General features: G+C 34.4%; 1 protein-coding gene and 2 long non-coding RNA genes across 12 annotated transcripts; 1 reads left to right on the forward strand and 2 right to left on the reverse strand.

The window, feature by feature from the left end:
- The first annotated feature begins 99 nt into the window (after nt 1–99).
- Nucleotides 100–23,341, forward strand: LOC122635679 (cardioacceleratory peptide receptor-like). Of its 10 annotated transcripts, none has more exons than XM_043826172.1 (8): nt 100–164; nt 2,617–3,024; nt 15,737–15,872; nt 17,219–17,416; nt 19,432–19,526; nt 19,631–19,886; nt 21,451–21,631; nt 21,764–23,341. In XM_043826172.1, exons 2-8 carry the CDS (start codon nt 2,845–2,847, stop codon nt 21,960–21,962), a joined length of 1,245 nt encoding a protein of 414 aa, XP_043682107.1. In that variant the 5' UTR covers nt 100–164; nt 2,617–2,844; the 3' UTR covers nt 21,963–23,341. The 10 variants fall into 10 exon arrangements, with proteins under 10 accessions (XP_043682107.1, XP_043682099.1, XP_043682102.1 ...); XM_043826164.1 differs by having other exon boundaries at nt 109–219; nt 2,303–3,024; XM_043826167.1 differs by having other exon boundaries at nt 109–219; nt 2,484–3,024.
- Nucleotides 7,684–8,893, reverse strand: LOC122635682. Its single transcript, XR_006328725.1, has 3 exons — nt 8,848–8,893; nt 8,448–8,753; nt 7,684–8,350 (listed from the first exon to the last, which is right to left on the reverse strand). It is a non-coding gene; the product is annotated as an uncharacterized LOC122635682 (long non-coding RNA).
- On the reverse strand, nt 12,008–25,427 carry LOC122635681. Its single transcript, XR_006328724.1, has 11 exons — nt 24,936–25,427; nt 24,695–24,815; nt 24,460–24,606; nt 21,440–21,616; nt 21,147–21,303; nt 17,906–19,504; nt 16,426–17,677; nt 16,229–16,358; nt 15,706–15,877; nt 13,066–13,462; nt 12,008–12,984 (listed from the first exon to the last, which is right to left on the reverse strand). It is a non-coding gene; the product is annotated as an uncharacterized LOC122635681 (long non-coding RNA).
- Nucleotides 25,428–25,491: the final 64 nt, after the last annotated feature.

Below are 25,491 nucleotides of genomic sequence, written 5' to 3' on the forward strand. Positions count from 1 at the left end.
TAGGATTCGGTCGTTCATTCTCCCTTCCCTTTTCGTTCGTCTTGCTATCCCTCCATCGGCGTGCTCGTTCACTAGCGTGCGCGCGAATTCAGTCATCGTCGGCGATCTTTTCAAGCGACTACTCTCTCCGCTCTTCCTTCAGTCGCGTTCCGCGCTTCGTACGAGTTAGTGTACTTTTCGTCGTTCTCTTTTTCGTTATCTCTATTTATTTGTCTGTCTGTTTCTCTCTCTCTCTCTCTCTCTCTCTCTTCTTCTCTCTCTCTCTTTTTATAACATAATATCAAACCATCTCTATTTTGTACATTTATAGATCGGACGTATTCCTTCGTCGTTTCAACGATCAGTTTCGTTTGTTCCTTGGTTTATCATTAAACGTTTCTATTTGCAAAAACGGAATACGGTGATTGATCGTTTGGGTATCTTCGATTAAAATAACAATTTTTATATACGAAGATATTACGAAATAAGACTGAGAGGGATGAAGCTACTTGGAGAGAGAGAGAGAGAGAGAGAGAGAGAGAGAGAGAGAGAGAGAGAGAGAGAGAGAGAGAGAGAGAGAGAGAGACTATTTCCTAAAGTAAAAGAGACGTTATTAACGCGTCGTCGATGATTTATTAGATAGAACCAGATCGTTTATTAGATAAAAACTTTTGATAGGAAGACGGAGAAGGAGTCACTTTGAACATCGTTTCGCTCTCTAAACGAGAAAACTCCCTTTTCTCGCTTTTCAGCGTCGCACGTGGAGGATAGATTTCCGTTCTAATTCGATTTTCGGTGCTAAGTTACGTTTAAAGTGGTTAGAAAATTTCTAGAACGGATTAAAGAGAAAACGTCGATACGTATCTTCCCATCAATTCCAAGTCTACATTAAAATCTTGATTTGATCGAGCCACGAACACTTCAAAGAAGATTATGTAAATGATTTTGATAAAAACTATTGCATGATTTCGTGCAAGGACGATTCGTCTTTGTTGTTCACTACTCCGTTATTATCTTTACCGTTTCTTCTATCATCGAAAGAAAAAAGGTTGAACTTTCGAGACTAGATGTCAATTGTACCGATCATTTCTGAATCGATTACATACTTTTGCAAGATGTTTATCACGTAGCTAGGATTCGTAAATTATTTAGCTTTATTTGATATTCGCAAAAATATGATTCGACGTAGAAGAACGTTTTATCCATTTACTTTTAAATTCATGTTATAAAGATTTAACTCCAAATTACGCGTTATTAATTATTACGATATCATAAAATTTGAACGACGAAGAGGAGAAAGTATTAAGATTAGCACAAAAGGAAAAAGCGTGGGTTTAGTTGGATTGTACGTCGATAAAGTCGAAACGTATTAGATTTACATTGAAAATGCTTGGTAATCTAATCGAACCCGTATCGTAGATACGCTGATCGATCCCTTTAAAGTGCTGTAATTCGATGTGAAAATCTCCATTTTCATAATCGATTTCTCCTTTGCTTGTTCCCATCATCTTATTTACGAAGACAAAGAGATAATTTTTTCCGACTGAAGCGAAAATAAAAAGAAAAAAAAAAAAAAAGAGAGAAGAAAAAAATAAAGAAAAAAGAAATAAAAAGCCGATCGTTTTATTCGAATATTCGTCTGAAAAGAGGTTGTGAAAGAAATCGAACGATTCACATGGGTGAAATCACATCCGGCATCCCGTCGATTCGTTTTTCTCTAGGGTGACTATAGATTTATCCCTCGTTTTTTTTTTCACGTATTTCCTTCTTCCTCGTTCTTCCCTTTTTGCCTTCGTGGCCCGGTACAATCGATTCTCGAAAAAGTTTGAGAAAAACAGGTGCCGAGGATATTATCCGATAGATGAGCTAAGGGACTTGTGGTTCGAGAGCTGAAGATTAACGAGAGAATCGAGCTACCCTTCTCGATCATCTTCACCTTCATTTTTTTTCTAATATCGTTTCTTGCCCTCTTTTTGCGAGACTGAAATTTCTATGTTAGCCGGACAAATGCTCTTCCTTGAAATTATTTAAGAAAGCTACAACACGTCTCTTTTCCTACGGCATGGTCAATTACTATCGCGACAAAGAAAATGCGTCCTTTGGGTCTCTCCTTTCGCATTAAATTCGAAACGTTGCTCGACGGACGCTACTAGTTTAATTAATCCTCCCTTCATATCGCAACCTGTTGATTTCTTTTTATTTTTTTTTTTTTTTTGTATTTTTCTACCCTCGACGTACCACCTGGGAAACTTCTTCTACGTTGCTACGAGTGACGTCGATCTCTTTTCTTGGTATGTCACTTGAGACGCGTTTATATTTATAGTTATAACATTTCTACCTTCGAGAAAAAACGGAAAGGATAGAGGAGAATCCGAGTTTCATATTTATCCGATTTTTCTCCTCTCGAACTCGGAACGTTACGAAGGGAAATATCGAGAGAAAGAAAGAGAGATAGAGAAAGGAATATTGCAAACAAATGGATCGTGCAATCTCGTATGATGTAGATTTCCGGTCCAACAAACAATGTAGAAAATATATTTGAAAAGAGGTGTTTAAACGCATGCGTGTGTGGGCGCGCGCTTATGTATGTGTGATTCCGTGTATGCGTATATGTAGTTTGTTCGTCTCGTTTAAAAGATGCTTCATAAGAGAAGGATTTGTTGGAAGAAAGAAGAAAGCAAGGTGCCACGAACTTTGTTGTTTAAATCTCATGAAAATGAAGAGAAAAGAAGAGTGATCGAAAAAGAAATCTCATGAAAATGTTGCGAGATCTTTGCTCGATGATAAATCTCAAGGAAAGAGATCGTTGAAGGTTGATTATTGTGAAAGAGAAAGAAATAAAGGAGGGCTCGAAGATCTCACAAAATGTCGTCCGTCGTCGGTCAGAATAGAGAGCAAAGAAGTAATCGAAATCAAAGCTATGACGTTGATGTAACTGTTGGGAAAAACGCAACCGATGGCACATTTCTAATACCAGAATATTTCAACCTCAGTTCTCTGGATATTAACGCAACCGAGGAAATTGACTCTTTCTATTTCTATGAGGTAAATTACTAACTTTATTGTTTATTTTGTATAATTAGTTTTGAGAAAGTTCTTTGCTAGATCTAACATGCACGAGAAAATCGTTTCGCATGTAACGATATCATCAAAGGTTTATGGTAAATAAGGTTTACCAAGGATTAATCGAATTTTATTAAAAAGAATCATGGTTGGAAAGAGAGAAATTTAGCAAGTGGAATTATCCTTTGACATTCGAATACAGTAGCTTTTAAATGATATTCGATTTGTGAGATAATCGATCTCTCACTTTACTCGAGAAGATCTCCCTAATCCACAAAGATAACGTGATACCTGATTTTAATTATGACGTATAATTACGGATAAAAAATTGTCCAAATATAAAGCCGATAAGTCTGCGTGGTCTTCGTTTTATCGATTTGATCGAGTGATTTTTGATTATATAATTACAACAAATGGTATCTCGAAACTTCGTCCGGAAAATTTGGAAAGTCGAAAGAAAATAATTCGTTTTATTGCGTGTTCGCGATCGCGATTATCTCGGACGTCGTATGAAATCTTAAGAGTATCGTAGACCGGTCCGTTGTTGAAAAAAAGCGTTAGAAATGACTAGTTCTGAGATTCCTTCGAGAGCGATAAATCTCGAATGAATTTCCACGTGCTTCGATCGGCCTCCTTGCAGTAATAATCGTTTGCGGTTGCTCGAGAAAAATCTCTCGGAATTTATTATGAAAGACTCGTTCATTAGCTTCTGCTTGCAAAATCTTGTAACTTCTTTCTAGTTCGAGACTTATAATATTTTTATTTATTTAATTATTTCGGACAAGTTGAAAGAGTATAGCCGATTAGTATCTTCAATAGTTTTTTCAAGGAATTACTAAATAAAATGTAAGAAATGTGCGAACGTTTTCTTTGCAAGACGAGTCTCAAAGGAATCTTAACGTAAATCTACTTACATTGTTACTAGCTTTGTTAAATCGATATCTCTCGTTCTATTCTACCGATCATAAAGGTGTTTTTTTCCCGGAAACTCCAAATTCGTATTGATAACATCAGGTATTATCGTGAAAAATTTATCAAATGTCTCTCCTACTTTCCTACGGAAAAGATTCGTTCGATCGTGCGAAATCGACTCGTTAAGGAAGATTAGATCGTCTCTTCTATCCATTTATAGCATCTATTTTTCTCACTAGACTCTATTTCTCCTAGATTCGTTTATTTATAATTACTTTAGGATTTATAAAAATCTGTTCTTATTATAAAATGCACGAATGACGTACGAATAACATGCGAATGAGAGAATCTAACGAAATATTAATTTGCCAAGTCCCACGATCCTTCAAAGTTTAAATTAAATTATTATTGGCACGTTTGTTATCGAAGTTACAGCGACGAGAGACGCATAGCGTTGTTGATGAACTTTCGCACGTAGGAAAAGTAATACAAGTTTGGCGACATTAGGAAACAACATTTTTTCCTCCCATTAAATTAAAGTTACGTGTATCTGACGTTCAATGCGTTTCTTTTGGAAATTATTTAAAAATGTTATCCGATCTATTTATCTATTTAAGTGTGATTAGCAATGCATAATGTATTTTAATGTCTAGTTACGATCAGAAAGAAAACATTTTGAAAACGCACTGAATTATACAGCTATTAGTCCGATAGTACTTACGTCACATGATATACAATTAGATTTAGATAGATCGCAAATAATACCGACCCAGATCTCAGTACGTGAAGGTTGTTGCATCTGGAGATCTACGGGCTAAGTTAACATACTTAATTAGTCGCGTTTAATGAACCTTCATTCAACCCGGTCGAAGCTGATTGAAGATGCACCAATCGCGACTTTGCTCTAACCTACTCGCGAGAAAAAGCATGGATTCGTTATTAAATATTACTTTAAAGAATACAAAAAAAAAAAACTATCTCTATGAAATTAATTAATAGAATTTTTTCATATAATTTGCACATCCCGGAAATGTACAAAATATATGAATTTTTTAATCACTGCTATTTTAGATTTACTATCAATAGGATTGTATTGCTAAATCTACTTATTATAGAACAAACGAATTTAAAATTATTTTTATTTACTTTTAAATTATTGATTAATCTAAAGTTAGAGATTTAAAAGTAAAAGGGAATTGGACAAAAAGATAATTGAAAATATAGGAAAAGTATTGGGTTATTTCATCGATAAATGCCACTTTATTTAATGGCACTTATCTATGAATCAACCACATATCCATGCTTTTTAAACTATCTTAATATCTAAATAATCGGATAATCGACCGATAAATTAGCCATAAAAATATCTTCATCTTAGAACTAGAATTCTTGATAGTACTATTAAGATAAACGTGCTAAAGCTTAAACAGATAGAGCATAAGCATCCCAGCGTGCAACAAGCATCATGCCTTATAATTATATTCTTACAAATTAACATGCAATAGAGATAAGAAACGTCGACGAAATAAAAACTTATATATTTTATCAATGTGCAAGATAATGCACAAAATAACTATTATTTTTTCAATCTACACAATCAATCTAATTACAGAATACCTGAAACAAAAAATATAGAGAATTTAATTATGTGCCTGCATATATTATTGATATAGAAATCGGAAAACATAACAGGCGTAACAACGATGGAGGTGGCGCATCTGAAACATATATTTTCAATAATTAAACATTTCATTAACAAACATTCCTGTAGTGATAAATATTATTACGACGATAAGTATTATCAGGTACTGAATTTCATTAACTATAAGTTCAATAATCATACGAGTTTAAAAAATGCAATAAATTTCAAAATTCTTCGATACATCTCGAAAATATATAAAATTATATTCGTTTTAAAAAGTAACTCTAAATAATTATATTTCATATATTTAATATTTATTGCGTTTGCCTTTAGAAATGCTTATATAGACATGTGATATTTTGAATGGCAGCTATTTTAGGCGCTTTAATAGGAAAAAAACCAATTAGAAAGGACATTAACGAATCCAGCGATGATTACCTGAAACAAAAAAAATATATGTTAGTCATATAATATTATAATAACAATTACTCCAGTTATGATAATGATTATAGACGAGCATAACATAAAAAATATAATAGATAGGACTATGTGTCACTTTCGAAGGATACGATATATACTGTGAGCCTTCGAAAAAATGACTCATAGTTCATAGTCGCCCTCTTGAGTCACAATTGTGCGGGCCTCTTCGGCATTTACTTCGTGTCCTAACCACTGCTGAAGGGCATTTTCTAAGTGCAACGCATATTAATATACAAAAATTAAAAATGAAAGAATGTCATGTATTCCATGAATTATCCTAGCCTGCGGACGATCAGTAGATCAAAGTCGTAAACACTTGCACAGACATATTCACTCGAATGCCCCAGCAGATATTCGATCTAATCGATGAACCTATTATTAACGCTTTGCATTTGAAGCATTAGAAAATAATATCGAACAACAGCAAAAAATCTATCATACACGTTCTTACTCTTCGAATACTTAGTTCTATTTATTGCAGATATATAACAAACGAAATATTCTCTAGAAATCACGAAAGTGCAAAGCGTTAATATACTTAATACTAAGTACCCAACGTATTCAGAAATCTTTGCTAATTCGAAAGAAATACATCTCTAAACAAATGCAAAGACTCTCTGAATTGTTTGATACTGATATGTATGTCGCGATGCAGAGCATCAGCAAAATATGAAAAAAAGAAAAAAAAAAAAACTGACAAGCTAAAAAATTCTAAAATTTGCTGAAACTTTGCAAATACCCGGAGACGTTAATTTCCACTTCTGAATGGAAATTAAATCCAGTCATCCGATCCTATCTACTTAAAAATTAAACACACATTCGTACCTAAGTATGCTACCTGCCTACCTATATCTATATTTAAAAAATGGCAAAACATTCGTTCCAACACACTCACTCCCCGATTCTCTCACATACCGCCAGGGTGCAAAAGCCTACACTAGAGAGTATGCCCCGGGGCATCTCCGACACCCTAGCTCAAACGCGTATGATTCTTAACTAATAAGGGATACGTACCAATTGCTGTAATCGACTGTCAAGGCTAATGATTATTGCGTAAATGATTAAAGCAAAAAATACTAGTACATACCAGCATACCAACATACTAGTAATATACGAGTATTTTACGGTTTCCACAAAATGTGTTAAATCTACTATGCAAAACGACGTCGATATCAATATATTAGGTTTATAGAATTTGTATTTATTTAAAAATCACCGCGGAACGATGTACAATCCACCACCTAACACGCGCACACAGGTGCAAGGTACATCGTGCGCAATCATTAAAGCAATGACAGCCGCCAGATAGGGAGAACTTAAAATTAAACCCATACTAACTGTTTCTCACCCATACGAGTAACACCTGGGTATGCGCATAGATGAGAACGCAGAAAGCACAGGGGGGAGAAACGGGAATTAGTATGTTAATTGCTGAAAATCCTATGCTAAAAATGATTAACTTATCAACTAGGCCTACGGACTGATGACTCTATAAAACTCCTTGTTTTTTTAGCAATGACTCTACTCGACTTTTTTCTTTCAAAAGCAATGATTCTATTGAGACTTTACTCATCAACAAAACTGATTGAACATTTAATTAATTTTTCATGCAGCAATAATCAAAGAACCTCGGGCAATCCTTTTCTACAAGCGACTATTCTAATTAATCGACAGTAGTATCATACTTTGTCGCTTATAGTTCGGGACTTATCCGTCGCGAATGTCTTCTTGTCTATTTTCTGTATATTATACATCGAAATACTGAAATAGATCGAACATTAATCATTCGATGTCTATGTCAAAATTGTAAAAAACCGAACAAACGCAACATGCACGTATTTTCTTATTATTAATTATTAATATTAGCGAGTTAAAACAAGAAGACCCTATCCTGAGCTAATATAAATAAGCATGCATAAGAGAGAAACAATGAAAAATACACGCAATTAAAAATATATTACCGTGAGTAAATCCAAAAGAGGAATTACTTACGTGCTCGTCAATAGTTTATTTAAACAATTACAACCAGTAACTCGTGCCGATTCGGATCTTTCATCCTCGGCATGATTGAGCACCGGAGGGACTTAAATTTATTCGCTCACTACTTAAGAAGTTCTGCGATGGCTCCAAAACACTCGTCCGCGTTGTAGATCAGAATAGAGGATGGCTGATCCATAGGAGGTTGAAATTGAGATGGGTCGACGTAGAGGTAGATAAAAAATGAGCAAACTCAACATCCTTATGGACTAATAAAAGCAGAATTTCAACGACGATCTGGAAAAAATTGAAAAGACAAATGTTTATTAAAAATTTATTGTAATCAAAAAAATTGTAAAAATAAATGGCTATGAAATTTACAAAATTAACTTACCAATATTCTTCTATAGAAGAAGTATACTAATTTCTTCACCATCTTCAATGATGCACTGACTCTAATACGCGAACAGTCTGTGCGACTGTTTAAAAAGAAAAAATACTTTTTGAGAAAAAAACTCTAAATCTACAACTGACTGCTTTGCTCGCAGTCAATTTAAATACATATGTTTCTAAAATTGAAGACGCGAAACACGAACGAATAATAATAACGAACGAACGTTGCTTCTACTTCGCGATTTTTATTTTATTTATTTAAACGATGCAATACTCTATTCATTACTTTCCGCGCGATTGTAATGACCTGAGAAAAAGAAAAACAAAGTTATTAATATCATCGTTGTAATGAAAAGTTATGAATAATTATGAAGGATACTTTTAAAGAAAGATTTACTTACTAGAGTCTTCGTTGATCCTTGCATGATGAGCACCCTACTCCAGGATTAATAAAAAATGATTCTTCTTTAATACCAGCTGAAAAAAAAGAAATACAAAATTATTAGTACCATTTTTATAATAAAAAATTGTTAAAATTGTTGAGGAAACAGTTAAAAATTTATTTACCAGAACCTTTGTTGATCCATTGCAAGATGAGCATCCTGCTCCAGGACGATGAATGTGCACTGACACTGACTCTACTTTGCGAAATTATATCGACTCTAATTTTATTTAATCAACTCGTTAATTGTACAAATAAACATAAATATTTACGAGCAAACACTGCTTCCACATCACGATTTTTTTCTATTTGTTTAAGCGATACAACATTCTATTTATTTATTGCTTCTTGCATGATCGTAATGATGATCTGAAACAGAAAATTATTGATATCATTATAATAAAAAAAGAATTGTTTAAAAAGTTAAAGAAGAAATGTTTAAAAAATTATTTATTTACCAGAGCCTTTGGTGATTCTTGCACGATGAGTATCCTACTCCACTAACGCTACACTACTGCACTCCACTAATATGCACTAACACTGACTCTACGTCGCGAATTTCTAATGAACTGTAATTTGATTTGCAAAATAAACAGAATATTGCAAGCAAACACTGATTCTAAGATTGTCTTGATAGATGATCACAAATAATTTATGAAAACAAGAAAGCTGAAACATAAAACAAATTATAGAACAAATAATAACATAGCATTTACAAAAAATATTTCCCGTAAATCATTTCTGAAGGCAACGCATTAAAAAATACATTATTCAAAAGTATTAATCGTAATTAAAATACATTTTAAATTTAATCGAATGAAATTATTTAAAATTAAATAAATAAAAATTACATTTGGAGATGTATAGAAGTATGCAGCCATCCGCACGGCAGTGCTTGCTTTATATTTTCAAATACAATCTCAAGCAATACCGTCCCAGGTCCCACCGCTTGGAGGTTGCTGCATATGGAGACCCATAGTATTAGAAATTGTTTAAATAATATAATTGCACTAAAATAGACTACCAAGAACTGCCTGAAAATTTTCTATACTTTTCCTTGTAATAATAAATTTACTGTGGTATTAATTAAAAGACGCGATAAATTTAAATATATTAAAATAAAAATATTACATAGTAAAGTAATTAATTTAAAAAAATCGATCGATGTTCTCTTATATGTCAACACAGCAACGTACTGTACATAAATAAAGCAAGCGTTAAGCATTCCTTAAAGATCGAAGCATTAAAATATACAAAATAAATTTATACGTTTCTCACGAATTATTAATAACATTTCTAACGTTAAATATTTAATATTAATTTAAATTATTAATGTCAAATTAATAAAATTTTTCATAAATTAAATCTAACGTTAAATTATTAATATTAAAAATTTTAACGAAACAATTCGAATAATAATAATGCGAGAACCGTCTCGACTATAGCATTAATAATCAATAATATCATTGAACTAAAAGCGCAGAGAATCCAATGAAATACATACACGCAATATTGAAGAAAAAATTCCGAAATAATTTAATATTCAATTTCTGAAGTTTTATAAATAGAAGAGAAAAATATAATTTTCTAAAAAGAAAAAGAGAGAGAGAGAGAGAGAGAGAGGAGAGAGAGAGAGAGAGAGAGAGAGAGAGAGAGAGAGATACAAAAAATGGAAAATTCGCATGATTTACATAACTGGATTTCTAGTAGATTCACAATATTTTATTCTACCTCATTTAGCATTCTAGACACACAACGAAATACTAATTTGCTATTCATTATTTCTGTTCATCAATTATATTCGCCCTGGAGTAAAATTCCAACCATTGAATGCCCCTTCTTATTGTTAGTTCGAATATTGGTAGTTTCGTCATAGCTAAGAGAAATTTCCTTTCAAGTTAAGCAAAGATCGACGCCAAACGTCTTTTAGTTAAACATGCGGTAGAAAAGAAGATAAATTTATCTTTCCAAACTAAAGTCAGGAACTTTGGAAGATAAACAAACTCGCTTACGTCCTATCTAATGAATTAATTTATACGATCGATATTATTACAACCCAAAATCGTCTCATACTTTCGTATATTCGATATATATTTTATAATAAACGTTATGTTAATTGTTTATACAATAAACATTAATTATTAATTTTTAGTAAATTTTACATCGTAATTACTAGATAATATAAAGAAAGAATATTATTTAAAAGCTGTTCTCTACCGTTTTATAAAAAAGAGTAAATGAGAAATTAAACGTAGACTCGCGCTTTTGTTACCTCTAAGTAATTAACATCGAGAAAAGTTAATTATACTTTCGTAACGAGTGTGAAAAAAGTATCGAAGAGAGTCGTTTACTCGTTAAATCGCGTACAAACGGTACAGAATTGTAATTAGTGCGGCTAAGAAACATATTTCGAAACAGAGAGAACGCAGAAAAAATATCAAGTTCGATTAATACAATACCTTTTATACAATTAACAAAGTGATCTTACAAAGCTGACTCGCTTGAAAATAATTTTCTAGTTTGAAGGTACATTAATTACTTGATAAATTAATTCTTACTAAACGAATTTTTTGCAAAATCATTCTAAAATACATTACAATACTCGTAACGAGATGAACGTGTCGACATATAAATTATTGAACTTTTAACAGTTTAACGAGCAAAAGTTACGTCGACTTCTCTGGAACGATCCTAACTATTTACCTAAACGAATCTAAAAATCTATTCTTTTTTCTCGGAAACGCAGTGTGTCATGTGCATACTCGTACGAATTTCCCTACACGTACGTTCATTAAAATTTTTAATTAAAACAGCCATCTCTCTTTCTCTCTCTTAATAGAAAAATCGAGAGGTAAAAGTTGCAGGAACAAGTTCTCAAACATTATTTTCTAAAGTATGAGATTAAAATCATCGTTTTCTGTATCAAAAGAAAAGAAATATTTCAAATAAGATTTTTGTCAGCAAAAGTCAGTGACACGATAATTATGAGACGTTAATCATCCTATAATTTCTATAAAGTTGGTAATTAAACGAGAGCTAGCTTTCGATCTCTCTGATCGTCCAGTTTCAAGGTTATACCTGCAAATAATAATTCTCGATCATGCTTTCTCTTTCTTATCTTTTGTCTACTCAAAAGAAAAAACATAATTGCGCTCGAGAAAGAAAGAAATGGACATTTGATTCGCTATTAAGTATATAACGAATTTAGAATTACATTATTGTGAAAAAGCACGTTCCCAGAGATCGTAATTGGTTACTTATGGTAAATCATGTCCCATTTGGTAAAAAAGAAAAAAAGAAAAGAAAAAAGGAAAAAAAAAAAGACACGAAGACCTGACGTTTTACGAGGCGAAAGAAATATCAATAATGTGATTTTATTCCTTTAAAGACATTTTCCTTTCTTGCTTGCTTTCTTTTTTCCTTTTTATTTTACGTTCCAGGACGAACGAAAGGAAAAGTAATTACAGAAAAGTATTAATCCGGGCGTCGTGCGCGCCCACCTTTCAGAGTATTTTTCAACAATAATGCCTTCTAATGCATTGCACGTGAATGTCGAGTCTTGTTCGCCGAGACAGTATCACGATTTAAATGTAATTTTCATTGAAACCTTTACTATTACTATCAACTATTACTTATTAACTTTACGATCCCATTTGTCTATCATTGTAGACTTCCTATCTTTAGTTTCTATGCTCGCTCTAGCAAGAATCCTGCCGCGTTAAGATCGAGTTTCTAGTTGCTCGAAATTTCAACGAGTTTCTCAGCGTGGCAATACGACGATTTACACCTTTGGTCGTTTTCAACGTTTCCTCCTTTGGTATCGATTGACGAGCATAAATAATCAATGCACTTTGATTCATTACTTTATAACATTCTCTCTGGAATTATCTTTTAACTCTTCCTTCGTTCCCTCAATCCTATTTCTTCCTTCGAATATTCTCTTTAAAGATTTTATCATACTGCTACTTATTGATCATGACCGCTGAATAAAATTCAGCAATAGTAATCGACTATATGCAATACCGTTTACTCTGTAAAAGCATAGAAAAAGATCAGTTCTATTCCTATAGTTTCACAAGAAAGTAGGCCGGTCTATCTGTAAAGAAGAAGAAAAAAAGATTAAAAGAAGAAGGAGAAAGAAGGAGAAGAAGATTAATGTTAGCCAGGAGAGTATTACATTCGGGCGGAGATTCGACGATTCGACGATTCGACGATTCGACGATATTTTGTCGTACGATAGCTAGATAATTCAACGTTTGGAAGAAAATACTGTTGCTACGGGCTAGTCCTGTACTCCCGAGGGGTGTAATCTGCGTTCGAGGACGTAAATAGGATGTTTTACGATCCCTCTCGATCCCCTTCTTCACCTTCGCCCTTCACACGATGCCTTCGACGATGACGTAGAGCGGAAAAGATCGCTAGATTACCCTCACCACCGTCATCATCATCAATCCTCGTACACGTTTCATTTTAAATGTTCTTTCCACGAAACGTGATTCACATGTACTCTCGTAGGTTCGTTATCAAACGTTGAAAATATTCCTCGTACAACTTAAAACTTTGATGGAAACCATCTGCAACAAATAAGAAAACGATAAGGAAACTAGGATTCTTCGTGCATCAGAAAGCTTTGCATGCATCTCAGAGATTAAATGGTCGCTCGTTTTTAAAAATACTGTACCGCGTTAATCAAGTATACAATATTAAGCTATTAGTGCTCTAATTCGAGTGCTTTTAGATCGATATGCGTTTGTATCACACACACGTACACACACGTGTATACATATGTATACGTGTGTATATATATCCATACATAGACACGTAGATACATGAAACGTTGCAATTTCGTAACTGCCATCGACGATACGTGCACGATCGTGCGTTATAGGTTGTTATACGTTGAGTGAGTAATGGACGAACTGATTTCTAGTACTCGCTAACGTCGCTTACAGCTATCGCTTATGAGAGTAGCACTATCGTACTGGTTTCCATTCGAGGAGTCAGGCCGATCTTGTCAGAATCGATTTCGATATCACAACTAAGCAAGGAGAGATTTCTAATTTTGATACAAATAACGTAAAATAATTTCTGTCGTTGTACAATACGTACAATAATTCTTGGCTTGGCGAGTCGAAGGAGAACTTTGATTCAATTCTTAAATAGCAAAAATTAAGAAAGAGAGAAAGAGGAAACAAAAGGATAATTCCATTTGGAAATTCTTGTAAAACGTGCCTCTGTTGAGCTTAGTTTACTCTGTTGAGAAAAATAGGAAAAAAGAAAGAAGAATAGAGAGAAAATCTGGAAAACGCAACAGACGAAGAGAGTATAAAAACAATTAACGAAGACGATTAATGGATCGGAGTAATTTGCCAAAGAGCTTCGTGAAAGTAGAAAAAGGATGGATGCGATTTACCTCAGCTGTGTACATACATACTACTCTCGGCAGGAACCCGCACGAAACGATTTAAGAACTGACTGCAGTTCCTACGAGAGATTATTTTTAAAGAACAGAAATGCTCTTCATACCGGAACACGAAGATGCGTTCTATTTTCACGACGATTAAGTAAATAAACCGAGGAACACAATTTTTCTAATCTTTCGGAGAACGCGAACACTCGGTCATTCGACATATATATGTGTGTGTGTGTGTGTGTGTGTGCCTCATGCATATCGCATAAGTCTTGTAATATTAAATCGTAAATTAAATCGAATTTATTCTCTGCTATATTGCCTTCGGTCGATTAATATTAAAGAGAGAAGTAGCGATTTCTCATTGCATTATCGAGTTGGCTTATTAAAACTGTTGAATGGATAAACATCTCCCTCTATTTATATATTCTATAACATTGATAATAAAAACGACGAGTCTTAATTTTATTGATAACGCCAATAAATTGTAAAGAATATAAGACATCTTTTTCTTCGCACGTCCTACATTCTTTTGCAATAACGTTAGAGATATTGGCGACGAGAGAGAGAGAGAGAGAGATAAAGAACGAAAGAAATAAATTTTCCAAAGAAAAAAAAAATAAAGAGAGGAAATAATTTTGTCGCGAGAAACGAAAAAATAAAGAAAAAAATAAAAAATAAAAAAAGCAGGACACTAGCTCTCTTTTCGTCGCAATTTCGGGGAGAAGTCGAGCGCGTAATTATCCTACTGATAAATATACAGGTAGGTGGTAGTCGTAGCACATAGCGCATGTGATTTACGAGAATGGCATAGCAATTAAGAAGGGGGGCGATATCTTAATTCGAATCGAGTCAAGCATGAGAGGAGAAGGAAGAGTCGGTTAATAGTACCTTCGTCGTTGCTCACCTACGCAAACAAATCAATTATGCTGAGATGACGACTATCTCTCTCTCTCTCTCTGTCTACCTCTTTCTCTCTTCTTTTTCTATTTTTTTCGAAGAGCCTTAAGAAAAGGCGGAAAAAAGAAAAATTGGGAATACGATGACGAGGAGGAAGACGACGAAATAGCGTACGTCTCGCTTTACGACGGAGAAAATAGATGAGATTCTCGAGGAGGGACGATTGTAATAATTCTCGGTCGTCTCCCAAGTACAACAACACTGGATTTGCCACGAACATTATGTCGCCTATTAATTCTCAACAGCGTACTTTTCGTTTCGTTATTCGAGGTTCTTTTTCTAAAGAAAGACGGAGAGAAAAAGAGAGAAATCTTTTCCGCGCCCGAGATTACACGACCGATTAAAATATCATTGTGTGGAACACGCCAACCTGTTTTTTTTAATCACGATAAAATAATTCAATTAATAATACGTATGCGTATCAAGTTTTCATGTATGTAAACTTACGTTTGTATGCAATGATTTTTCTTTTTTGCAGACCGAACAATTCACAGTTTTGTGGTTGCTATTCGTTGTGATCGTTGCTGGTAACACTGCAGTTCTCGCTGGTCTCTTGCTGGGAAAACGTCGAAAATCTCGGATGGACTTCTTCATCAAGCAACTGGCGTTCGCAGGTTACCTAAATCGATTACAAAGTTCCTTTCATTTCATTGTAATTCCATTTTATTATATCGTATTCCATACGATAGAATTTCGCGAAAAATCTTTTACTCGAAAAACCATGAGGGAAAAACCCGTGGATTTCAATAAAAACTATTAAGTGGAAATCCATTTTACGCTCAAAAGATTTCTTTTCTTTTTTTAATAATCCTAGGCTGATCTATTTCCGATAAAATTTCAAATTGGTGCTTCTCCGGTAAATTAATCTGTCGGTTCGAATCTGAGGCACGAAATTGTTTCACTTTTAGTTAAAACGTTACTCTTTTCTATCGAGAAACCGTAATAAAAAATGTCTTCCTATATTACTCACCGCTTGTGTTGGTCATCATTTTTACGTGCACATTAATTTTGCGATCACTCCTGTCGAGATACGTGAATTCCAATCAGATTTTTATTTGGAAGACAAAATATGAGGAAATCATGAGGGTAAAGTTGGTTTCCTATAAGAAATGATGATGGGAGGGTAGGATAACGCTTGAAAAGGTCTTTATGGACGTGGAATCTTACTTTGAGAGACGCACTGCTCGACGATATTCTCGAAATCGTTTCCTCGTACTATCCTTCCGTGAACCACGAGAAATCATAATGCCGCATAGAAAATAAATATTTCTGACAAGAAAAAATCATGAGAGAGGGATTCAGCCAGGAATATTTGATGAACGTGACCTGAACACAGAGAACGAGACATACATAGAATTTATGTTAGATTAATTTTGATTTTATATTTAATCATAAAAAGTACAAAGTGAATCGTACAAAAATCATAACTTCGTTCTATCGATAACTTGTATGATTCATTTTTTAGAGAAATTACCAAATTTATTCATATATGCGTCTGTCTTAATTTAAGAATTCTCCTTTAATGTTTCTGCTACAGTAGAAAAGCATTCCTTGTAATGTTTCATATATTTCATGCAGCACGTTGATTTTTCCATGGTTACTAAAAGTTTTCGAATGTATCGGAATACTTCTATGACGGTATGTGTGGGCGTGTATGTGTACGTATATATACATGCTTGTTTCATATGAAAATAGATAATAAAGAAGAGTTTGTCGTGAAAAATCAAAATCGAAAACATTTTCTCGATGATAGGAGAGAATATAAAGAGCATCGTTTCCCTGTCTCTAATTCCCTCGTCGCTTACTATAGTCGTTTATTTCAAGAATTCGCGTAATGACGTCACCTACATCGGTCTGTATATTTATTCGTTCGGAAATGAAGTGGACGAAACTCGGATAGCAGTTAATAATAACGCACTACGATGAATCATTCCACTTCGCTATCCATCCTTGTTCACAGATCTTTTGGTCGGTTTGATATCAGTTCTGACGGATATAATTTGGAGAACTACAGTGACCTGGCATGCTGGTAACATTGCCTGCAAACTCATCAGGTTTATGCAAGCCGTCGTCACCTATAGCTCTACGTACGTATTGGTTGCACTATCGATCGACAGATACGACGCCATTACTCGACCGATGAACTTTTCAGGAAGTTGTAAGTATATTTTTTTCTTGTTACAAAATAATTGGCATATAAAATAAATAACAGTTCGGTTTATAATAAAATTTCATTCATTGATTTATGCTTACCTTTATGGTGTTTCCGAAATCTCTTTTAATATTCGTAAATGAAGAACGAAGCAATCTTTTCGAATTTACTGCAAGTACTTGGAAAGAAATATATAAATGTATTCTCACACACGCTCATATATATATATGATAACATAGAAAAAGTGTCGAGAAGATCCTTTCGTATCTGCAATATATAAAAATAATCGTGAGTTGCGGTGTCGACCATTGTACACAGAGAAAGAGAACGATAAAGCTCGAGAAGAGAAGTAAATTGTTGGATTGGTAACACCTTGCATTCTCTCTCCGTCTCTCTCTTTCCCTTTCTCTTTCTCTATCTTCTCCTATAAGTAAGATTTTTATGACTTATAAAATACAGAGTTACTTCGAATAAGTAGAAGAAGCTCAAAGATACCTCTTGTTTCCTCCTTCTCTCTCTTTCTCTCTCCGTACATTTCGAAGTTGTATTCGAAAAAGCCGAGGTAGCAAACGCGTACACACATTTCACGTTATTCTCGAGAGAAAAGTCACCAAAGAGTGGTGAGCTGGATGAAGAGGCAGACACGGAGGAAGAAGAAGAAAAAGCTGTAATTTAAAGGTCGCCAGTCAGTCGCAAGCTTTCCTCTTTTCAGACTTTATATTTACTGTCGACCGAGAAATTGTTTCCAACCACGAAGCCGATTTTCAAAGATATGCGTATATGTGTATGTTTTACATTTTAAACTTTGTCATCTTTCTCAAACGTAACTCTTTCTGGTTTCTCTGAAAATCAACTAATTCATATCGTCTAATTCGTCTGTTTATACGATGATAAAAATATTCTGTTGATCAGAAAAAGTTTGAGTGAAATAATTTTTTGCCAAAACACCCTATACATTTTGTTCCTTTCCTTCTCTATTCTCGCCTCATTTCACCCTGATATTATATCTCGCGTAAGTAAATCCTCGAGAGAAGAAAAATAGAAAAAAGAGAAAATAAAAAAGATAAAAAAGATAGAATAACGAGAGAGAAAGATACATTTTTCATCGGGTAAAAAGAGACCACTTTCTCGAGTACGACAAAAATACAATGTTAAATACATTAAATGAAGGTTCTACAAACTTACCGACGCATCTTTAATGAACGAGAAAGATTTCCATCGCTTTTGATCGTTTTTCTCTCGTTAACCTTCTCATTTAGTTAACTCGATGCAAAAATAACGAAGAGATAACGCGATTTTTCTCGCAAAATAATTATAAGTCTAACTCACCGTTAGCAGAGTTAATTAGAATGATTCCTATAGTAACAAAGTTAACGTCGATGCGATTTCCCACAAATGGAATTGTTTTCGAACTCCGCCAGAGCTGATATCTTTTCTGCTTTTCCTTTTTCCGTAAAACGACTGAAGCAATTTGCTTGATTGCTACGTTCTATTCGATAAAATTCCTCTTTTTTGATAAACTTCTTCGATTTTTAATACGACAGTAATGTCCTGTTAGAAACAGAAGATTGAATATTATTTATACGAAAGAATGGAAACCATCAACGTGTAATAAATATTTAAGTAAAAGTTGAAAAGATAATATCAGTTGATGCAGTCAATTTTTGTCTTGACCGTAAGGACTTTCTCCTATGTATTTCGATGATGTCTATAGCAGAAAGCACGATGTATCGTCCATGTAAAACGAGAATAAACTTGGAAGAGTGCTTTAGGGAAATGCTCGATTTAGACCACGCGATAAACCCCGAAAAATTCGAACCTTCTCGTTATACGTATCTACTTACGTGCATACAGATTTAATTAGAACAAAAATCCAATGTCCATGATTGAAAATCGTTGAATGACAATCCCTTCTAGATTCCTAAGACGTCGAGATATTATCTTGGTGTTCTTCGTAACAAAAATATTATCGGTGATAATACCAGTTGATAAACACTTGTAAGGTGAAGAATTTTATGCAGGGTGGAGAGCTCGAGTATTGGTGGTGGTTGCTTGGAGCCTCTCGGCACTTTTCAGCATTCCCATCATCTTTCTCTACGAGGAAAAACGTATACAAGTATGAGAAAAGAAAATACATACATATTTTTGTCCCCTATTAGAAATAATAATAAAAGACATCGTCCTCTTTTTCTTTTTCTCTTCTTTTTTTTTTTTTTTTAGGGAATGAAGCAATGCTGGATAGACCTAGGATCTTCGATTCAATGGAGGATTTACATGAGTTTGGTGAGCCTTACCCTGTTCATAGCTCCCACCCTTATAATAGGAGGCTGTTATATGGTCATCGTAGCAACGATATGGTCACAAGGAAGCGCATTACGTCAGGGTCCTACCAGGGATACTAGAAGAGCTTCGTCCAGGGGTCTTATACCAAGAGCCAAGATCAAAACCGTTAAGATGACCTTCGTCATAGTATTCGGTGAGTCGTTTCAACTTTTCCCCATCCCGAATAAACGACTGGACTTTTTATTACTATTATCATCGGCCAAAAGTTTTGCTTTAGCAACGAAGATCAAGGATTAAATGGAATAAATTAAAAAATAAATTTGATGCATTTGTCGAAATTATCCCACGTTCTCTTTTATGAAACTCGTTGAAAGATCTAACGTATAACGTTCGAACGATCGACAAGAAATATCTGTTTAGTTGCGAGCGAAATAAAAAGCTCTCTCTCTCTCTCGAAATAGAATTTGTGAACGATTAGGGGCTCCTTGGAAAGTTGAACGAAAAGTGACTCGACGGATTCGACAGTAAAAAGCGATAACCCTCTCTCCTATGCGACACAGTTCCCTATAGGTAGATATACATCCTACTAGCACGAATATCGTCGAACCGTTTTATTTGCACGGCGTAAAAGACGCGGTCACAAGAAGATAAGCGAGTGTTCTTTCTCTCTTTCTTCCTCTCTCTCTCTCTCTCTCTCTCTTTCTCTTCTCAGCATCCATATACGGCCTTCGAAGAAGAGAGCAAAAGACGCGTGGAACTTCAATATACAGTGTGTCCGTTGAATATACAATCGTTCCGAGTTACATCGAAGAACATTGAAAAGACAGATGTCAAGGAATATAAATGTTTCTCGCACGAACTATGAATTTAAAAGCCATGAACGTTCTTCGAGCAACAAAGATATACAATAACGAACAGTCGACGTCGATGGTCCGATGAATTTAAAAAGAGATCAAGTAGAAAAAATCAAAGTGAAAGCATTCGTGGCTGGTATTTGAATTAATTCGACAAATAAGAGATAAAGAAAAGAATTTATCGAGCGTTACATAATCGAGCGAACTCGTGTCCCAAGACACCCTGTATATACCGATTTCTAAGCCTCGCGTACATCGTTCGACCTCCACCCCCTCCTTATCTTGCCAGGGACAATTTTACGCGTACGAGAAATCGCTCGAGCTAATCAGATTCGCTTCTTGCGATTGGCTTTTTCGGAGATCTTTTCTTTTCTAGCTGACGACGATACTTTCGCGAAAGGAGGAGCCCGAGGTAGGGACCCATCGATACGACACCCTTGATATTCTCCGAAAGTGAGAAATTCTTTGAGAGCGATGATGCAGCTTTGATAACTCCTTGCTGTTTGTTCGAAAAAAAAAAGAAAATAAATAAAAAATACGCATCAGAAAAAAGAAAAAAAGAGAGATCGATGACCTAGACAGATTTCAAACGTACTTACGAACACTCGAAATAACAGTAACTACCATTCAGTAATCGGATTAAAAGGGAACGAATACAATCTGCTCGTTCATCGGGAACATTCTTAAAGTGTTTATACAATTGGAATGGCTATTAGAGCTCTGAATCACGATCCAAACACGTGGCCATTACAAAAGCTTCGTTTGCATTTCCATCGACGATTTACCGGATCGATCATACGAGAGAAAAAGGAAAAATGGGATTAGCATCGTATATGTATTAACGTTGAAACGTACGAAGAATCGATTTTCTAATAACTCTACAAAATCTTACAATTATTGCAGTATTCATCCTTTGCTGGAGTCCATACATAATCTTCGATCTCCTTCAAGTTTACGGACACGTGCCGAAAACACAGACGAACATCGCAGTAGCGACTTTCATACAAAGTTTAGCGCCATTGAATTCTGCTGCCAATCCCATAATCTATTGCCTTTTTAGCACGCCATTCTGCAAAAATGTACGGTGAGTTATCGAAACTGCAAAGAATACGATTTGTTCTTAGAAACTGTGAAAAGAAAAATAAAAAAATTACTAGACTCGTAGACTACTTGTAAAAACGATAAAACACTCTAAGGAGCAACTGTTGCACGGTAGGAACATGCAGGCGATTTCCTGGGTTTCGGGATGGTGCACTGCAAATCCACATCACTGCTTTGGCACCGGTGGTGCTAAAACCGCAAGTACAAGGACGACAGTGACGACGTCCCTGACGGCACATTCATCTCGTAAAAGTGGACCAGGGATGCTGCACTCGACAACTTCGAGGAAGCACGTGATGGTGTCGTTGGTTTAAATTGTTTAAAAGACCATCGAGAGAAGGAGAGCGAATATCTTAAGCTTTTAGTTTTACTTATATTTCTTTCCTCTAACTCTCGAAGGAGCCCAAAAAGAAATGGTCGAGCAGCCTACTTGCGAGCCACCAATCAACGACCTCTTTCTTTAGTTTACCAGAGTAAGCTCGGCTTTACTTTAACAATAAATCACCTTAGGGCGTTCTTTGATCCTAAGTAAAGTGTCTACGCACTTTTTATTCTTTTTTTTTTTTCCTTTCTTTTTACTTTTTTTTACGACGTCTCCAAATTAAACTAACGTTATAAATTATAAATCGTTGAAATGATAAAACTGTTCGTGAAAGTATTATAAATATTATAATTAGAACATTTCCTCGAACTGGATTTCAGTTTTTCTGCTGCAATATCTCTTTCACAATTACTTTTAATTTTCTGTCTTTTGGTATCTCATCGAGATGTCTCAAAGAAAGATATTTTTCTCTCGTATCGCCATTTAAATTGTATCTTTTAACGAGCACGGACTTTAACCTACATTTATGAACGCTTTAAAGTTTAAATCCTTGGAGAAAGGAAGCTAATGAAGAAAAAAAAAACAGAAAGGAGAATCATTAAAAACGTTATTGTAATCGTTACGCGATTTCTCTTTAAAATTAACAACTTTAATGAACGCGATACGAATAATTTCCAATAATAAAACTATACTATTATCCTGTACTGTCTCTGTTTTTATCTTACAATTATGTTAATTTTTGTTTACCCTTCAAAAATCGCTAAAAGATAAAATAATAAACGAGGATGTAAATAAATTTAATGTAAGAAGTACGAGATATCGACATTATTAAGAGAATAGTATCTTTTTACGTGAAAGAAACGTAAAATGTCTCGAAAAAGAGTTCGCAGAAAGAGAATATTTCATCATTAAATGATATCCATTACAAATAAATAAATATATATGTGTGTGTGTGCGTGTGCGCGCGTGTATACATACATACACACATACATAAACATAGACACATATATACATAGAGATCGAACAAAATCGAGTTGGTATTTCAAAGCGAGCTCGTGGAAATATGAAATTGACATTTTCTTTGCCCTTTACATGTACCAGTGAAATTCGATGGAAAATAAAATGCTCAGAGATATATACCAACGTGTACATACATCTATATACATATATACGTAGTAATAATAATAATAATATTATATATAAAGTCTCTCAACTTCATCTCGATGTATAGAGAATACACATACGTACATATTTAGTCATAAACTACATCGCAAGTAATAATAATAATTTATTATTATCAGTGTAATTGAATCTCCATTGACAATAGAAAGGACCTTGTAAATATCACCGAGAATAAAATTGATGAACGAATAGAAAATCTTTTTTTCCGAATGAGAATTTTCCTGATACAACGATTAAGTTTTAAAAACCGTGGAATATCATCTGTGAAAAATAAAACTACTTTTCTCTCTTCTCCTTTATTTTTCTGAGACAAATACTTTTTCTGAACATTTTCAAGTATGTAAAAAATTGACGAGAGGTAAAGTTGAATCGTGTGTTCGTCGTCGTGGACGAAATAAAATTTCTCCGCGTTCTTCCATTCCCTTTTACGGCTTAGCTCGCTCGTCGAGCGTGTAAAATCCAATGGCTGCCATCGGTGTCGAGTCAAATAGAAACGGAATCATTGCTTTACGCTTTTCATTTTACTTGTTATTTTCTTTGACGTGCGATCGCAATTACGTGAAGATTTTTGTAAAGACAAACAAAATGAATTTCGGAAGAAAAAGAAGACAAAATATTTGTTAAAGTTATCGTAAAACGTTTCCGATTAAATCAAATGGTCAAATGAAGATCAACCTTTGAGTTCGATTTGAAATTAGTACGAACAAAAGAAAATTATGATTATAAAATAATAGAAATTTCAGAGTGTAAAAGGATGTTCGCGTCCATTCAAGAAAAGTAATAATTTTTCCTTTATCGTTGATATTACGTCAACGATCGCTAATATGTGAAGATTTCGAAAAGAAAAAAAAAAAAAAGAGAAAAACGGGAATTTTCTCTTTCCTGATTCTAAGGAACCAATATTTAGGTTGCAACGAATAAAAATATCAAACTAGTACGAGGAAATATAGTCAGGAGATTTCGATATAACAGGATCCAGGATGTCTTGCTTGAATTGTCAATCGATGGATCATGGAATAGAACGGATATATCATCTGGATACTCCACGTTCTTACGATCAATACAACACGATACATTCACCGAACATTCGTAGTCCTTGTAACGAAATGTATACTGGTAAGTGGCGAATACATTCGTTAAATATATCTTTTACTGACTCTTCGATTAATCTCGAAAGTTATTCGATCGTGTGCCGAATAGAGATTTTAGTTTCTAAGCTTTCTTCCTCGGATAGAAGATAACGATAAGGTTATATTATTTTTATCAAAAGAACTATCTTACGTATCTATGGGAAATAGAACTCTCACCAAAAGGGAAGTTAGTTTTCAAGCACGAACGAGCAAATTTATCATCCTTTCAGGAAGTTACACAACAGCTGGATGGATCACTCCAATGTCCGTGGATTATAGTAGAAGCACGACCGGCACAGATACATCCGGAGAGAGCCGATTTAACTGCAATATGATAAATTGTAATTATTCCGAACGGCATTCAAAGAACGTAGGACGATATAATGGACTATTCAATTTTTCGTTACAATACGTTGAAATATAATAATAGAAACCACTCGCTTCGTTGTAGGGTCTCCTTGTTTTTCCAAATTTTTATCTCTACTCATTCAATTTTATAATTAATTTCCTTTCCACCGTTGTCAAGAATCTACCTGAAGAAAATCTAATCAATTTCGAATAAAAAAGTTGAAAGAGAAATAAAATATTTAATCGAATGTTAACAATAGTCAAATTTTGAAAGAGAATTTCGTAGGTAGAGGCGATCAACTTACATTCTCAGAGAACAGGATGGAAATGAGGAAAATAGCGAGCGAATCGGCTCGAGATCGACGAATTTCAATCGCTAATGCAAAGTCCGTAGAAAGTATTAAAGCTAGATTGAAATTGCTCGAAGAGAAGAACGTTACGATGCGTGAGAAGTATCGTGAGCTTCTTGCAGAAAAAGAAAATTTGAAAAGTTGGTGAGGAATTCTTTATAAAATCGACCGTCTTCGCTGGTAATTTTTCTCCTCTTTTCCTTGCAGTCTTGACGGGGAGAAAAGTAGAAACAATGAGCTGGAGCAAAAAATAACTTTGTTGCAAGTAGAATTGATGGAGAAGAAAACAGAAATTACTGGAAAATCGAATAAACGAACGGTAAGCGTTTAATGAATAAACGAATCCTAAAACGGAAATAGACGAACAATAAATCCATCTCATATTGCGTCTGCTTTACAATCGTTTTATCACGCTTTATATCTCAAAATATATATATGTATGTATGTGTGTATGTATGTATATTGCTTTTCGTTCGTATCAGCGAGTGTAATTATCACGTACAACTTCTTT

The sequence above is a fragment of the Vespula pensylvanica genome, chromosome 19, assembly GCF_014466175.1.
Source record: "Vespula pensylvanica isolate Volc-1 chromosome 19, ASM1446617v1, whole genome shotgun sequence".
Lineage (NCBI taxonomy): Eukaryota > Metazoa > Arthropoda > Insecta > Hymenoptera > Vespidae > Vespula > Vespula pensylvanica.

Bases quoted from the DNA above. Each gene is read 5' to 3' on its own strand.
- LOC122635679 (XM_043826172.1), top strand. From the start codon at position 2,845: ATGTCGTCCGTCGTCGGTCAGAATAGAGAGCAAAGAAGTAATCGAAAT. The intron at 15,873-17,218 runs GTTACCTAAATC...CCTTGTTCACAG, and splicing joins CAAGCAACTGGCGTTCGCAG to ATCTTTTGGTCGGTTTGATA. The intron at 17,417-19,431 runs GTAAGTATATTT...AATTTTATGCAG, and splicing joins GATGAACTTTTCAGGAAGTT to GGTGGAGAGCTCGAGTATTG.